Here is an 18,165-nt window from a genome sequence, read left to right on the forward strand (position 1 = left end):
TCGCCCCCCTGTGTCATCATGTGGTAATTGAACTTAATATGCTTCAGGTGTCAAAAAAGTAAGCGTTCACAGTACTTACAGTAAGGACTGCATTCGAGGTGTCAAATGGCAGGGTTCAAACATTTAATATTAAGATATGCATCTGTAAAAAAAAATACAGCAACAGTAGCAACAGCTATAAAAAACTAAGAAATGAACGCTTGAAAACTTAGTATGGAAAGTAAGTGCATAATTAACAAGATAACCAAGAATGATTATTATACAGCCCTATTAATCTTACTGAATAAACGATGCTTCTTTTGTAGCCTATGTTAACGTAGTCATCACATGCCTTTAAAATATTATGCACGACCGAACTGAATGCGATTAAGGGAAAGTCATTGTCAAACAATTCTAATCTGTCAGTCAACAAAGCTCACCTTTGAAAGAGTAACTGTTGATTTAACCAAATTGAGTTCCTAGTTTAAAATTTGTTTTTGCTGTAAACCCGAAACGACAGGTTAACTCAGGATAACTTTAGGAAGCAACACTAAAGATTAACACTGAACATTGTACTGTGTGCGTTCAGACGATATTTTAATTTCATTCCGACAGGTGACGTAACATTAGTGTAGGAAGTTTAATCTGTCTAATGTAAACACAATTTAAACGTAGGCCTACTTGTTAAATAGCTTATCCACCGAAAGACCCTAGCGCAAGGAAAAACAGCACGTGACATGGATAGCTACTACTATAGTCTAACTAGCGGCATTGCACGTGCTGCATTGGGTTTGACAGACTATCAATCAACATTGACCATTTCAGTTAAATCGTCTAGGCCAGGGCTGCTCACACTTTTTCAGCATGCGAGCTACTTATAAAATGACCAAGTCAAAATGATCTACCCACTACAAAAATGCAAAACATATATTTATTTACAAATATATTGAGGATTCTTTATATGTACAATGTATGTTGATGTACCTTGCATAACCGCATGAGCCAATATTGCACAACACAACATAATTAACTATGTACATTTTTTTGTCATTATTTGAGTTTAGTCTGATGACTTGCACTGAATTGAATCAGCCAGGGATACATAGTCCAGACAGTAGCTGCTGACAGCCAGCCTCAAGCACACTTCCAAATGTTCATCAGTCATGGTGGAACGGTACTTGGACTGACTAGCTTGTTAGTTTTGCTGCACTTCGCCGTTGTTTGCACATGCGCAGTGACCTAAGTGTCAGAAAAATTCAGATGTCATCTAACTGGCTGCCCTATATCAATCAAGTGACGGGATGGATGATAGGCTGACGTCTATTTTTTTTAAAGGAGTACCATGGTGATTTTCACACTTTCTCGGTTTTATGTGCTATTTGCACAAGAGGCATTGAAGAAACACAATGAGCAAAGTATTAAATATGTCCGTTCTGTATTTTTGGGGAAATATGCGTTTTAAATTCATCGTCCTATTTTCAACCGGTTGAGAAAGTTGTCATTTTGCTGCGTCACGAATACAGTAACCACTCCCATTTCCACGCTACGTAAAGAAATCTGACAGGACACACCGTCCTGCTGTTCAGACAATGCAAATATTTGACTAACGTTAGGTTCACTTAAATTAGAGTGCCTTTAGATTATTTCTGGTTATCAGAATATCAGATATTCATTTAGCTAGCTAGCTAACGTTAGCTAGCTAGGAGGTTTGCTTTCATAAGGCAATGTTATCGATAACGTTAGCTTGCTAGTTTGCTTTTATGAGGACGTTATAGTTGTGCTTTTATCTTAACTTGGCTAGCTAGATAGCAAAAATTATAATTGGATATAAGTCAACGTCCTTACCTTAGCTATCTATCGATACTTGATATACTACTAAGCTAGCTAGCTTGTGAAAATTCAGTCTCCCAAAGAGAGCGTAGCATGGGGGTAGCTATGGTAACGGGGCACGGTCTGTCAATCATAGCTAACTGACAGTTCTCATTACCACGTCCAGACGGTTCGGGTGAATTTTTATAGTGGGAAATTTAGGCTTAGAAAAATACGTTTTAAAGTACATTGAAATGACTGAAGAATAAAAAAATTATGCACATTTGTTTTGTTGTTGCCTAAAGACAACTGGGAAGTGTCACGTTCAACCACCATGGTACTCATGCGATCTACCAATACTACCTTTGCGATCGACTGGTAGATCGCGATCGACGTATTGAGCACCCCTGGTCTAGGCTATACATGGAAATAAATAGGACCCAAAACAAAAACAATGTTTATCCCAATTAAACAACACTGCGATGCTTAACTCACGTTAAACAACCAAAACTTTTAGATTAAACCACAGAGCAAATATATCAGTAGCCCATTTATGACGGCGAGGAGTTGGGTTGCCACGGGATCACTCGCGGGCTGCCAAAAGATAAGTCGCTTGTTCACCTGCGCGAGATGCGCAGCGCATCCTACCGAAAACAATCGCTTTCGGAGAAACTGCCGCTCGCCAGAAGTCTCGCCAGTGATTTTCTGCTCGGGCGCTTGACAGTGGTATGTGCACGAATTCTGGACAACCTCGGAGCAGGAGTCCAGTTAAAGAACGTGGATATTTTTAATTAGAGACTGTCTGCTGTAGTCGCTGCTCTCTAGTTAGCGAGTCCGTGTCGGAGAGAGAGGGGGGGTTTTGTTGATGCAGAGGAGAGTCTCGATATCTTATCTGTTTGCCCACTTCGCACTGAGCAACTCAACGCCGGCGGCATCAGCGCGCCGGAGGACTGGAGTTCTCGCTCCGGTGTGACATAATTCGAGTGCTTTATTTTAACTGAAACAAAAAGCGATGACCGACTCCTCGACACCAGACCCCTGCCCAGTGCCTGACCCCACAATTGTGGAGCCCGCTACTCAGAACGGACAGTGCGCTCCTCCGGAACAGCAGCCACCCAAAAGGGCGAATTTGGGAGACCCCTTCAACATGGACCGGGACCAAGAGATGAAAATAAGCGACAGCGTAGAGGGTCAAGGTAAAATAATTTCGTTCCCTTATTTTGTATGTAATTTATGACAGTCTTAGGTTGATAATGGATACGCAGCGGGACCTTGGAATGTATTTATGGCGTCTGCGAAGTGTGTTTAATTATTCAGCTGTGTATGAAATCTATAATGCATACACAGAAAGTAGAACAGCTTATTAACACAATTTCGCGGCTACGTGGATGCAAAAGTAAGCTTGAATTATTTTAACGAACTAGTAACTATCAGTACTTTTCATACTTACAAATTATGATATGATTTGATAATCATTCAGTTTTAATTAATGTATCTTGATTTTTGACATTGATGTGTCAGATCCACATATCTGTGCAACGTTAGCCTAGTGTCGACCTTGTTTGAAAAAGAGACAAATTATAATTGCAATTCAATTATGTAGCCTATATTATGTGATGGAGGATAAGGAAGACAAAGCTCAAAATCTGTGACTTTATTGCCTCTGTAAGGTTTATTGCTGCCGAGCAATGTGCGGTGATGAGACTGCGTGGCCTTGCTGCGTGGCCTTGCATGGCATTGTCAGATAGTTTTGAGATAGTATTAGTATTGAGCCTACTTTTCTGAGGTGTGTGTGTGCGTGTATTTTCTGTGGCAGGTAGAAAGATCATATAACGACCCATTTAAAGGATTCACTATGCTTAATTGTGATGTTTTAAGTATCTTGAATTGTTTGTTCCTGATTGCGGGTCATTTTGGAACAGCAGGAGGCTGAAAACATAAGCAAATGGAAGTATCTTTATTGCTGGGGGAGATGGGAGGTCAACAGCCATTGTTTGGATTCATGACAGTGTCATGGGTTCAGATCATTGAAGAAAAAAATAGTTACACTGAGTAAGCTACATCGATGGATCGATGAGTAAAGAAGAGAAATCAGCCTTTTAATGGCTAATTAAAAAATAAAAATAAAATTTCCAATCCAATCCAGTGTTTCCCTTCCTTATATGAACTGTGTGTGAATTAAATCTTCTCAAAATTCCTCACAAGTTAATTTCATAATCCTTCAGACAAATTAGTTTTGTGAAACGTGAAACTTCATATGATTATTAGCGTAAAAGTTTCCATTGGGTGCGACCATAAAGACTTCTAAAAATGTGTAATACCGGCCTGTCTGCATCTACGTCAGCGATGCACACACTGTAGAGGCCTTCTCCACTGTTTGCATTTCCCTCTGCACTGGAACATCTTCCCTCAGATCTGTTTGCATTTTCATTTAGCATAACCATATAGAACATATGACTGATTGATAGTCTGGTGATGCGCTGGACAGATACAGGGAAGGCGCTGTCGTCAAGGGAGAGACTAACGACGTCCACCAGAAGAACTAAGTTGATGCAAGGAAGGCGCTCTAAAGGAAGGAGATTAGAAAGAATAAATATCTAGGCTTGGTTATTTTAGTGGTGTCTGCAGGATACTGTTCTTCCTCTCTCTCCCCCCCTCTCTACATGAAAGGCTCCTCAGTTTTTGCAGAGTCATTTGAATATTGCGGGTAATTCGGCTTGTGCATTGGCAGTGAGGGGAGGTGAGGCATTGGGCTCAGTCTACAGCAGGTCTATAATGCAGTAACTATCGCCCAATTAATGAAAAGAATATCTAAAACAAGATTTCCTATATTATGGCTCTATGGCACACATCTTTTTAGTAAATTATGAATATGTGGTTAAAATGATCATATTACCAGAAAATATTTTGTAAAGCAGGTTGTTTTTTTTAAATCTGAAAGAAATATATAATTGCGACATACAGTATGGAAAATATACACTATTTTTATGGGTGCTCTTGTGGACTCTTTTGGAGACTTCTGTTCGTTGTCAGAGCTATCACTTGCTGATTTACAAAGATGATAAATTTCATTTCATTTCATTTCAAAAACTCATTTCATATGATAATGAATTTGTGCTCATGTCTTCTGCAGATCGGTTGATAGTGACTTGATACCCTGGGTTACTCATCCCTGGGTTACAGTTTCATAGAAAACGCTCTCAACCCTGTTTGCTCTAATTAGTGTTTTGCAAAAGAAAATGGCCTCCTGTTTTTTTTTTATTGCTTGTCACCTGAAATAACCTGCACAATCAGTTATGTGCAGTGAATAAATGATGAGTGTTACTACAGGGCTTGTTTGCACATGGGTCACATATAGGAGGAGCGTTATAAGGTCAGAGGAACCTCAGCTTCTGTTGGAAACGGTCGGTGCAGCCTGTGGAACTGTTGTACGTCTACTCAACATTCTTCTGTGGGTGGGAGATTTCAGGAAACCCTAATGAGCACGTGCTTGCTGTGTATTGGACGGCCGACAAATTACACAGTCACATGTGAAATGTGGGCCACGCTGATTGGTTGTGACCAAATTAGCACCTGCCTTCTAGATTCAACCCATTTTTTGTGTTACACTTGAAGGAATACTGAAAGTTATCTCTAGCTAAAATGCATATACTTAATATCTGTATCGTCTCATTCTCGTAATTGTCAGAGGAAGAGAGATGGGGTCACATGGTAGGAACTAAGCACCCCTCAGCTTTAAAGCCAGACGTCAAGGGTGCATACCACCAATACATAGCATGGGCCATGTGACCCTCTCTGCCTAATCTCTCTTCCAGAGTTGCATTCCTTCCCAGTGTCCAGCACTTTGTGGCACGTAGCCAAACGAGCACGTGCGCACACACACACACACACACACACGCATACAAAAACACACGCACACACACACGCGCATGTATGCACCCTCACACAGTACAGACACAGACACAGACACACACACGCATGTACGCACCCTCACACAGTACAGACACAGACACACGCACACACACACGCATGTATGCACCCTCACACAGTACAGACACAGACACAGACACATGCATACACACACACACATACACACACACGCATGTACGCACCCTCACACAGTACAGACACAGACACAGACACACACACACACACACACACATCATTCTTATTTCTTGTAGCCTACATCGTTCTAGTAAAAACTCAGCTGCATATCCCAGAATTCTAATGAAAATAAGCTTCCAGTATTGTGACATTATATAGATTAAATATTTGCTACACACACACAACTGTGTATCCTGTACATATAACCTAAAGTTTGATCATGGGAGAGTGATGGAGCCATTCCTGAAGGTGCCACTAAAGGCCTATACATTTAACCAATCCATGTTAATATGGGAGTTTGCATGTTCTCCCCATGTCCGCGTGGGTTTCCTCCCACAGTCCTAAGACATGCAGGTACGCTAACCGGAGACCCTAAATTGTCCACAGGTATGAGTGTGTGAGTGAATTGTGAATTGAGTGTGCCCTGCGATAGATTGACGGCCTGTCCAGGGTGTATTCTTGCCTTGTGCCCAATGCATCCTGGGATAGGCTCCAGCACCCCCTGCGACGCTGCCCAGGATAAGCGGGTATAGATAATGGATGGATGGATGTTAATCTGATCTGGACCGGAGGGAATATGAAATATGTGAGAAATTGCCTCCAATGTTTTGTACATATATTGACTTGTGAAATGAAGTTAAAAAGTGTGAAAAATTAGTATTAGGCGTTTTTCTTGCGTTTCCTATCCAGCGTTGTGTGATGGGCCGGGTGGTATGATGTCATTTTTGATGATGTCATTTTTGATGATGTCATTTTTGATGATGTCATTTTTGATGATGTCATTTTTCCCAGGCTTGCTGGAGAGCAGCATGCGGCTGAAACCCCACGAGGCGCAGAGCTACCGCAAGAAGGCATTGTGGGTATCCTGGATCTCCATCGTGGTGACGCTCATCCTGGCCGTGGCTGCTTTCAGTGAGTACCGTAGCCCGCGACTTTCCAACCGCTGGTCTGCTAACCAATCAGAAATGATGATGATGATGATGATGATGAAATGGGGCCGGATACTGGATGTTTAAAAGCTCCTGCAAAAAAAAAACCTGCACCGTTTGCAAAAAAAAAAAAAAAGATGGTAATTAGCGACCTGGTTATATTTATTCTGCAGCAAAATCCTTCGTAGCTTTGATGTAGTTTCCTGGTAACCCATCTATGTTCCTTCAAAGCAAATCTGGACAGAACTCGTATGGGTTTTACGTTGTGCTGAGATGGCAGCCTTAGCTGCCTTAAAAGTGCAGTTAATGTCCTGTTGAACGTGACTAATACATATATCGCTGTTTGTAGTGATCAGAGCAGGAGCAGGCTAGCCAGCTAGCTTTAGTTACATTTTTCCTTCTATTAAACGTGCCCTTAATAAATTTCTCACTCGTGTGCTGTCAAATATGGGTGTTTTAATTTGCTAGTTGAGCATGATAGTACACTCCAAAGACTGGAATCTTTTGTTGCCAAACGTTGTCAACAGCTGGCAGAAGTGTGGCGACGCCACTGTTTGTAAACTTCCTGGTTGGCAGCACTTACGCGAGAGAAGTCTATAGGCTGTTACCCGATCTGACCTGAGGTAACAGAGCTAAAAATAGGCCCGATACTCGACAAAATGGCAGCATACCTTTGGGTCCTGTCTGGCTCGATCGGGTCAGTACGCAGACCTCTACTCCCTTGTCTTAGGTTTGTGCTGGAAAAGAGAAATACATTTTTTTTAAAAAACATTCTGGCATCCAAGCTGATTTAATTGAGACTGCCATCAGTGCCTGAAAAATCTGTGGTATAATCTAGCTATAGAAATTTGCCTTGATTGCACACGATCACAGAGCTGACTGAGCTGAGGTGAAGTGAATATTTCCTCATTTGTGTGTGAAATTATTTAACCTCTGTTTCTTCTTCTGGGGGAAAAACTGCCAGCTTAAATAAGCCAAAAGGAATAGGCTACCTGTCTATGAATTTAATATTCCTGTAATGTATTCTACACTCAGAAGAAAGGGTTCCAAAAGGCTCCTCTGTGTTTCCAAAGATAAACCCTATCTAGCTCAAGGGTTCTTTGACTGGCAAAATGGTTCAATCTGTGAGCTTTCACACTATTAATACCTACTATAGAGGATTCCATAAATAACTAAAAAGGGTTCCCCCATAAAGACAAGCTAAAGAACCCACTTTTTCCCCCCCTGAGTCTAATACTATGCACAATGCTTCAAAGGCACCTGCTGTTTATGCTGTAGCATACTGTAAGTTGTCTTCATCCCTGGATTCATGTTGAAGTTCAGGCTCAACGCTGTTTATCTCTCCCCCTTCGTTAAGAGAGAGCAATTGCTCTCGTCCATAACAATGTGGGGATCGGAGTCCCTGAAGGCCACATGGAGAGCTTCTCTGCGAATTACTGAAATGAAGGAGAGAGGGTTGGGGGAGGGGGCGGGGGGGTTGGGGGGCTGGGCAAACATGGGGGCAATCAGGCTGTAGTCTATCTGGCCAGTTTTAAAAGGACCGGAATATTCCAGTTTCCTGTAACTGTTATGTAATGATGGTATGCTGCTTTTATGCGCTTTACCACCACTGATGCCTCCATCCCCGGGGGGGCCCAGGCACTCGACCCCCCACCCTCCGCTGCAGACAAGCTACCTCAGCAGTGCCCAGGCTGGTTTGGTAGAAAGTGAAGCCACAGAAAGCCCGGATCCTGTGGCTCACTGCATTAAGCGGGCAGGCTGCAGCGGTATTCAGTCCCAGGACAGTATCCGTGTCACACCTTCGGGGGATATCTAATATTCGGCTCCGGGCTCCCCACCTCCACACTCTCTTCCCCGTCTCTGCCCAGAGCAGGAATAATTACAAATGGACAGTGTGCAGTTAGTGTAGTTCCCCTACAGGAGCAGGAGGCAGGGTAAATATTGCTGACATGTGTATAATAAAGATGTGGATCCTCGAAAATTACTTAATTCATTTTTTTTAAATGTTTTTTTTTAGGATCATTAACTTGAAATGCAACCCTCATAGAGACGTTTTGTGTTAGGTAAAAAAAAAAAAGTGTACCTACAGTATGGGCAAAACGATCAGAATGCTAAATATTAAGTCTGAGAGGTAGGCGAGCGCACTGCAGAAAATCGAAATTAGGCTCGGGCTGGGGGGCTGCAGTGTGGATACATTTCACATGCAGGAAATATGCAGATGCCTACTGTCTGTCACAACAGCGTTCCTTTCATGACTCATGGTATTAATTCCTTGAATACAGCCCTTGGCTATTTTGGACAATCAGTGCCAACAGGACACTTTCATAGACAACCAGGAAAGAAGAAAGCATTCCACTATTGGTGTGCTTGAACAGTGCAACAGCAGTGCATCAAATGGCCACAGATCTTTTCTAGACTTGTTGTCCTGTGCATCTCTTTCTTGGAGCAACAAAGGTGAATCTTCAAGAATTGTGGAATGCAAGAAGCAGTGTCCTACAGTGTCTGTTGATATGTGAGTCTGCCTTTAGTCTGTGAGCTGTTCTGTGAGTTCTGCCTTTAGTCTGTGAGCTGTTCTATGAATTTGTTGGTCTGTGTCTGTGTCACAGAGAAAGCTGTTCACCAGTCCTCGATGACAAATTAATTTGGATTCGATAGCGCCACTCACATTTCCCTGTACAGTACTTCAGTGGAGGTTTCTGCCCATTCTTGTGTGTACTGTGCAAAAGACACATAGCTCCACATTCAGCAAGGTTTTAGCATTCGGAGATAGGAGAGAAAACAGAAAGCCTTTTGTAGGTTGCCAGGGGGACAAATGAAAGATTAATTTCTTTGCAACATAAAATCATAAGCTTTTTATGAGTTTCCTGCCTTTATTAAACCCTGGTGCATATTATGACATCCAAGAGTAAATTGGGGGGGGGGGGGGATTAAAAATAAAGTTGACAGACAGTAGTTGAATTCAGTGTTCATGGTGTAGATTTGCTAATGCAGTCTGACAAATACATTTTTTTAAACTTAAATGCCTAGCTAATGTACATATGCTTTTATACCTTCAAAAAAAAATGTCTGTTAGAAAAAAAACAGCAAACATTGAGTTCAATTCAATTTTATTTGTATAGCGCTTTTCACAGTGAACTGTCACAAAGACGCTTTACAGAGTAGCAAGGCAAGAGACAGAGCAAAAAGAGCAAACAGAGCAAACACCAGGCCTGAGCCCCCAAATAGCAGGTACATGAGGTAAAAAAAAAAAAAAACTCCCAGTGGGGAGAAAATCCTCAAACAGGGCCTAAGTGGGCCTAAAACATGGGCCTAAGTGCTTCGTCTGTGTTCCACTATTTGCTGTTACCAAACAACCCTGCTGGAAACCATACAGCCTCCGCAAATAAGCTTGACTATAAAGCTAAAGAGAAGGAAGACTAGCAATCCCACCTTTCTGTCTGTGGCTCAGGGGCTAGAACCCTGCACGGGGCGGGGGGGTTTGGGGGTGGGGGGGTGGGGGGGCAGCCGTCACTCGCATTCGAGAAGCCAAAGTCATCCAGGAGTTCCTCTAAACTGCTGCTCAAACTTCCCTAGCCTCCGGTGGTGAGCTGTGAACATTTTATCGCTGTTTAAAAATAGAAGAGCCAGGAGTTCGGACGCTGCTGCGTCCCTCAGAATCCTGCCAGGCTGGCATTCTGTCCGTCCTTAATTATTAATCCGCTATGTACACAAGGCATTTCTGTCAGCATATATCAAGCAGCAAAGGGAAATGAACAAGAATTAGGTACACTGGCCCTTCGATTTGAATACGCGTTAACTCATGTACTTGCTGTACAATTAACAGTACCTTACTGAAATGTAATATGCTGCAATATATTGAAATTAAAGGATGACTCATCTGACCTTATCACTTTTTAACGCATCTGTGTAGACCAGTGCCGATGGTTTTTGCACCACTGGACTCTCAAATGTGCATTTGACTTTGTAATGAGGGATTTATGCACTGCAACCCTACTATAATTTCCCTCTCTCTGTAGTTGTTGATGGACTGTTCTTGCTGACGCCGTCTGGTCACGTCCTGCATTGACATTCTCAGTGACCCGAGGAATATTTGCTCTTCTGTTTTTCCTTACATATTGCACTAATGCACAGGTGTCACGGTCATCGAATGTGCACTTTCAACCACAATTTCAGACTCTATTCAGTGATGTCTTTCCCATAGATGTAAGTACAGATGTGACTTTAGTAACCCTATTGAAACACTAGCTAGTTGAGCAGTCTTTGTGACTGAAGCTCCTACCATCCGTGCCCCAATAATGAACCCTCTTTCAACGTCTCTTAGATCTTTTCCTCTTGCCATTTTGATCCAAAATCGAGGTCAACTGTGCCTGCTCAGCATTTTTATACATGCCACAGAGCATGATAGGATGTTAATTGTATCTCCACTCATTTATTCAGGTTTTTTCTTTAATTGGTCACCCGTCTGTGTGTGTGTATATATATATATGTGTGTCTGTAATATATGTATCATTATATTTTTACAAAAGTGTTTACACATTTAGAATATATTGTAGTGTATTCTATTTCCATAAGGGCCGCAGAGTATAGTTTGTAGACAAAGGTAAGGAAACACACCTGAATCTCCTGAATGGCCTCGTCCACCACTGTTGTGTGGGCCAGTGCTGACTCAGCATACTGTGCACAGGGACGTACAGGGGGAGCTGCAGTATTAGTGAGGAGGGCCAGGGAGCTGCAGTGAGTGCTCCTGCTGGTCTCGCAAACCGCACAGAGGCTTTTATGAATAAGAGCAGCGCTGTCCTTTGTCATTGAGTTGACATTCACTTGCAGCCGTCCTGTTTGCTTTTTCCAGTGTGTCAGTGTTCTTTCCTCAGTGTGAATGTGTCAGTGTGCTTTCCTCAGTGTGAATGTGTCAGTGTGCTTTCCTCAGTGTGAATGTGTCAGTGTGCTTTGCTCAGTGTGAATGTGTCAGTGTGCTTTGCTCAGTGTGAATGTGTCAGTGTGCTTTGCTCAGTGTGAATGTGTCAGTGTGCTTTGCTCAGTGTGAATGTGTCAGTGTGCTTTGCTCAGTGTGTGCACATACACATACAGTACAGACACACACACACACACACAGTAGTTATCCTGGGCAGGGTTGCAGGGGGTGCTGCTGCCTATCCCAGCATTAATTTTGGGTGAGAGGCAGGAATACACCCTGGACAGGCCGCCAATCTATCGCAGGGCACACACACCACTCAATCTGGAGTCCTAGGGCTATATTTTGAGTCAGGTGGCTCAAACTTGTGTTAGAAGGGTTTCTTTCAACGTGGCATCATTTTTTAATAGTGGCTCAACCACTGGCATTGGATTCTGGACTGATGCCAAATACTCTGTTGGCCATTTTTGCTCTTTTTTTCAGCAATAACTCCATTTGTCCAAAGTGAGCTGTGAATGGCATGCTGCAGGACTATGACTGGGCAAGTCTCAGTTTACCCTTGACTGTAAAAGGCACTGGCACACCTTTATTTTGCATGTATGAAAACTACCTCCCCTCCACGTCCACAAGTACCACACCCCATCCCAACAACACCATTGAGGATTCCTCATCACTGTCATCTCAACAGTGACACACACAGGATTGGTTATGTGCTTTTGTAAAGTTCGTTCTTTCTCAGCCACGTGGGTATAATATCCTGTTGTATCAGTCTCTTTTTTTATTTCCTACAGAGGACGGGCATATTTACGTGTCTTATAAATGTGTCAGAAGCTTTGTTTCTCTCTGTTGTTTATAACAGCATTGCGGTTGTGGTTCTGGTTCATAGGCGGAAATATATATTTAAAAAAAAATAAAGTTTGAAAAACAGCCCTTCCAGTAATCCGTTACTCACCGGCAAACAGCCCTACTCACGACAGCTTGTACTCACTGGCAGTCAGATGTTGGCACCGAGGACGCTGACAACCACCGAGGATGTTGGCATCTCTGTTGGCGGGAGATGTTCTGCTTCCGTGGCACCAATGCCTCCCCCGCGATGCCCGCCTTCTGTGCCCGCTGGAAGGGCCTGGGCAGTGCCCGCTGGTTGCCCTCTCTGCTGTTCTCTCTGCTTCAGCTGCTGGTTTCACGAGAACGTCACTGAGACAAGCCGAACGGAGCGGGAGAACAAAGGTTCACTGCTAAACTTACCTTTGGCTCACGATTTTTAAAAAACCCAATGTCTCCGTCTCCACCTCATCGCACTGCAGTGAATTCTTAAGGAAAGATTAAGATTAAGAGTAGGTGGCACGGTGGTGCAGTGGATAGCACTGTTGCCTCACAGCAAGAAGGTCCTGGGTTCAAATCCAGCCTGGGCCTTTCTGTGTGTTTGCATGTTCCCCCCCGAGTGGGTTTCCTTCGGGTGCTCTGGTTTCCTCCCAGAAAGACATGCAGGTTGGCTAATTCTGAGACTCTCAATGGCCCATGGGTATGGGCGTGTGAGTGAATGGTTTGTGTGCAATAGATTGGCGGCCTGTCGAGGGTGTACTCCTGCCTCTCGCCCAGTGCATGCTGGGATAGGCTCCAGCACATTCCCGCGACCCTGCTCAGGATAAGTGGGTATGGATAATGGATGGATATATTAAGAGCGTACAGCCTAATGGTAGACTTATCTCTCTTGAATTCTGACTGGAGGGATTGATTGCCTATTCTTGCAGATATGTATTTGTATACAGTACATCATTAATGGCCTGTGCAGAGCATACACAAGTGGCATTAACATTAGTCGAATGGACATGGAAACCTGTGACATGTTAATGTACACTAACACAGGTTTTTCTTTGCATTTAAATCATTCATATACTGAATGCATGTTCTACCATTCTTCGAGATAATGGCCACGGAGTATAGCTGTAATCGAGCCTGACAGGGGTATGATGGAGAAGGTGGGCATCATTCCCACAATTCAATTAGGAGGTGCAGAATGTCACACCCCCTTGTAAATGGGTAGATAGTGTTTCGGAGAAACGGTCGTCTCTGGTCCAAGTGACCCCCCCCCCATCCCCCCCATCCCTATACGCACTCTGTCCTGCGAAATGCATTATGACTAGAAAAATCTATACATGACCTAATGTTTCCACCGCGTATCATAACCATGCTGGCAACACGTTGGTAATGGGGGAGCGGAATGGAGAAAGTCTCGGGCAGTGGATCTTTATGGTGGTCAGGTTGAGAAGTGTGAGCACTTTCTTTCTTTTCAGCACTTGGTCTGTTCTGAGAAATGCTCCTAGCTGTCCCTTAATGAGCAAGACCAACGGGCCTCATTCACGAAACATGCGTACGATCACACTCGAGCGTAAACTGTGTGTAAGAACGTTTCCACGAACATTTCGGCGTTTTTTTCTTATTAGTACTTCATGGCTATTTCCTCATGCTAATCACATGAACAGGACGGTGCATAAAATTTGCACACGGTCAGCATTCATCATCTCATACACCTGGGATATGCACAAAGACAAAGGTCTGCACAAAAGTAAGAATAATTTGAGAAAAGTTTTGTGAATGAGGCCCTGTGATTATCAGCAGAGATAGACAGAAGTTCTTCTGTCTAGGCAGATGTATTGTGAATAAAGGCTAAAGTGAAAATTACCTCAAGGTCTCCTTTGATGCACACAGGCTTTCTGAGCCCACACATGCTGTGTTACATGAGTGCTCTTCATGGAAAAGTCACACCTGCCTGCTATTCCACAGGGCTTCTTAGAAACGTGCCAAGCTGAATGTGTTTCATTCTGCTGCTCTGCACTTATGAAAAAAACTCATTGTAACCTGAGAGGATTATATATGATATGTGTGGGTGTGTGTGTACAATATGTAACAACATAACGATGAGGACGTGCTGTTCAGCCCAACAATGCTCGCCATTATCATGACTAAATTAGTGCTCTGATTACCTGCAGACTAGATCACTGTATCAAGCCTAGTCTTGAAAATCCCCAGTGTTTCTGCCTCTACGTGACCAGGCATGCTATTCAACACATTGACTATTCTCTGCGTGAAAAAAAATCTTCCTAATATCTGTACAGAATTTACCTTTTGCTAATTTCCATTTATGTCCCCTCGTTCTAATAACAGAACCCAACCTGAATAATCCCTTGTAGTTCACTTTGTTGATCCCCTTTATGAATTTAAAAGCCTCAATCAAATCACCCCGAAGTCTCCCTTTACTAAGCTTGAAGAGATTAAGCATCTTAGGTCTTTCCTCATAGCTTTTATCTTTCATACCAGGAATCAATTTGGTTGCTCTTCTTTGAACCATTTCCAAAGCCACAAAAGCCGCGTTTCCACCGCAGGAACTATACCCCGGAACTAGGAACCTTTTCAGGAACTCCGTGCGTTTCCACCGCAGGAACTAGGGTCTAAATTTATGTAGGCTATTTCGGTGGTAGTATGGGGTTACAGAAGAAATCATATGACAGATGGACCGACAACGTCGCTTTTTCATACGTCAGTGGGCTAATTTGCTTAATCTTCGCGGGACTTTAGACCCCGGTGGAAACGCAGACAACCATTGGCTGAAGGAACCTTTTAGTTCCTGGTAAAGTAGTTCCTGGGACTGAAAGTTCCGGGTAATTTTGGTGGAAACGCGGCTAAAGTCTTTCTTGTAGTACGGTCCCCCAGAACTGCACACAGTACTCCCAAGTGTGGACTAACAAATGTATTGTATAATACATACATAAATATGTCTTGCAAAAGCCATAGTTTCTGAGTGGAATCTCATTTTTTGTATGCCTTTTGGGAATATGAAGGTTTATTTTGTTTTTTCTCACTATTACACATTTTTACCAGGACAAAAAGCTCAGTGATGCGTAGCTAAGGTACACAGAGAGGTGGTTCTCCTCTCCGTGAGAAACAGGGCAGGTGCTTGAGCAATCAGTAACTTCTTATCTGGTTACTCTAGATGTCTCTAACCACGTTTACCACGTGTAACTCCAGCATACATTTGTAGCCCCCGTGTATGTGCTTGATATGAAAGCACCTCTCAGTGCCAGGATGTATTTTTCCAATGTAGTCCTGAGGTAATTCACACGGAGGGGAAGATCGCATTAAACGGAGTTACTATAACTCTGGAATGTTTTTTTTTTTTTGTTCGCCCTGTTTCTCTGCTGCGGCTGGTGGTGGAGGGGCTTGTAAGCAAACTTCAACACCAGCCAATGAGATCCCGGAAACTCCAGACTTCGGTGTAAGCCAATTAGCAGCCCTGCTGTGACAGGCTGTCTGTTCTCGGAGCGCTGTTTAATTTACGCTCCATTTGAAGCCAGTCACTGCCTGCTGCACTTTTGACTTAACAAGCCACGTCTGCCTGGCTTTGCAACCAGAACCGAGAATCCCAGTCCCCTCATTTTAACACGGTACAAATGAATCCAGCTGAGCCTCCACTGAAGGCTGGTTTGCCCTTAATTAATGCTCGCAATTGCCTCAAATTATTTCCTTCTCTCCGCTCCGGTCCAGTCATGTTCAGGCATTTGTCATGTCGCCACAGTGTCCTCCGTCTTTCAGTTTAGAAAAGGAAAGACTGGAGTGCGTGTCTGCAGTTGCTTTGGAGTGCAGTTCACCTGCTCAGTCGTTGCTTTGGAGTGCAGTTCACCTGCGCAGTCCTTGCTTTGGAGTGCAGTTCACCTGCGCAGTCCTTGTTTTGGAGTGCAGTTCACCTGTTCAATCGTTGCTTTGGAGTGCAGTTCACCTGCGCAGTCCTTGCTTTGGAGTGCAGTTCACCTGTTCAATCGTTGCTTTGGAGTGCAGTTCACCTGCGCAGTCCTTGCTTTGGAGTGCGGTTCACTTATTTTTATTTAGAACCATGATTGAACTTCTACAGGTGCTACTTCATATCTCGGCGTATATGGAAAAATAATGCACACGTCCCAGCCAATCAAAATTGAGCGTTCTTCTAAGCCCTTGTATATAGATTTTGGGGCAAAAGTTTTGAGTTGAGAACGACAATATTTGTACCATACCTGACACTGACTGTGTTTATTAACACAATAGGCTCAACGCTAAGACTGTATCATGACTGTATCGTGAAAAACCTGGGTGCATTCATTTTCAATATGACGATAGGTGCCGCTCGGCCAAGACACGTTCTAAAAATAGATTCCTCCCCATTCTAGGAATTGAGCACATTATGCGATCAATCCATCTATGGAATAATCGAAAATCACCATCCCTCCAATGTATACAGATTCTGGAATGTGCTGAGATGAACATTCTCATCCTCGTCCGTTGTTGTTGTAATCGGTCGTTTGACGGCCCCTGTCAACGGTGTTGATGCCGAGCCCTCCTTTCCCAATTAGGATAAGGTTTTCAGTGACGACAGGCACTCTATCAAGTCTCAAACCTCACAATGTACAAGATGTTATAATTAAAAAAAACTTTAGATATAAAAACTGACACACTGCAGCCCTGTTTTATTTTTTTTATCAATAATGCAATTCGAACATGCTCTGTTTCTAACAAGGTTTTGTTTAATTAAAGGCAGAAAAGCATTATGGACTCAAGTGATTAAATGCACCCGGGTCAATACATTTTACTCCTATTTGTTCTTAGTGGCAACTGCCTGCTGATTTTCTTTTTTTTCAAACTTCAAGCACTTGTTACTGTTGCTAGCTACGCATGTTATTTCAATAGTTTCCCACTGCTGCGCACAAGATCTGTTAATTCATTTAATAAATTCATGTCTTTTTAAAACGTTCTGTGGTTTCTGCCACTTTTTGCATTTTTCTGTGACTTTCAACAACTTTGCCGCGACTACTCTGTGACTTTTTTTGTAACAAACACCCAGCCTTACTTACTATATACTTACAAATTCTCTCTTTTTCCCTCTCTCTTGCCTCTCTCTTCCTCTCTTCCTCTCTCTTTCTCCCTCTCACTCTGTCTCTCTCTCTTTCTCTCTCCCTCTCTCTCTCTCTCTCTCTCTCTGTCACTCATGCACCATCTGTCTCTTCACCCCCCCCCCCCCCTCCTTTTTGTCTGGGGTTTACTCACATATGAAGGAGACTGTGAGAGAGCGAGGGGGCTGAGGTGACACTCTGTACAGCACTTCAGACGTCTCCGCCGTGAGTTTCCCAGAGTGCACTGGCACATCAAGGGAAAGAGCACATTGACAAGTGACATTTGGATAAAAAGGCCCCCGTGTCACATAAAGAGATTCGTGCAGAAGTAGTCTGAACGTGTAAGTGTGTGTGTGCGCGTGGTGGCGCCCCGATTGAATGTTTAATTTCATGGCTGGGTTCGGAGCAGAGACTCGGCTGAGCAGCCTATCGGAGAGGACCTCAGCCAGTCTCTGTTGCCAAGGAAAAAAGAGTACAAGGAAGTCATGTACTGCCTTCATCTCTCAGTCGTTAC

The 18,165-nt window shown here is 43.3% G+C and overlaps 1 protein-coding gene across 1 annotated transcript in view; it reads left to right on the plus strand.

The window, feature by feature from the left end:
- Nucleotides 1-2,240: 2,240 nt before the first annotated feature.
- Nucleotides 2,241-18,165, plus strand: part of LOC135240490 (transmembrane protein 163a) — a 55,402-nt gene continuing 39,477 nt past the window's right edge. The window contains exons 1-2 of the mRNA XM_064310001.1: nucleotides 2,241-2,984; nucleotides 6,685-6,804. Of these exons, the coding sequence (XP_064166071.1) occupies nucleotides 2,801-2,984; nucleotides 6,685-6,804 (304 nt within the window). The 5' untranslated portion in view covers nucleotides 2,241-2,800. The remainder of the gene's footprint in view (nucleotides 2,985-6,684; nucleotides 6,805-18,165) is intronic.

The sequence above is a fragment of the Anguilla rostrata genome, chromosome 15, assembly GCF_018555375.3.
Source record: "Anguilla rostrata isolate EN2019 chromosome 15, ASM1855537v3, whole genome shotgun sequence".
NCBI classification, from domain to species: domain Eukaryota; kingdom Metazoa; phylum Chordata; class Actinopteri; order Anguilliformes; family Anguillidae; genus Anguilla; species Anguilla rostrata.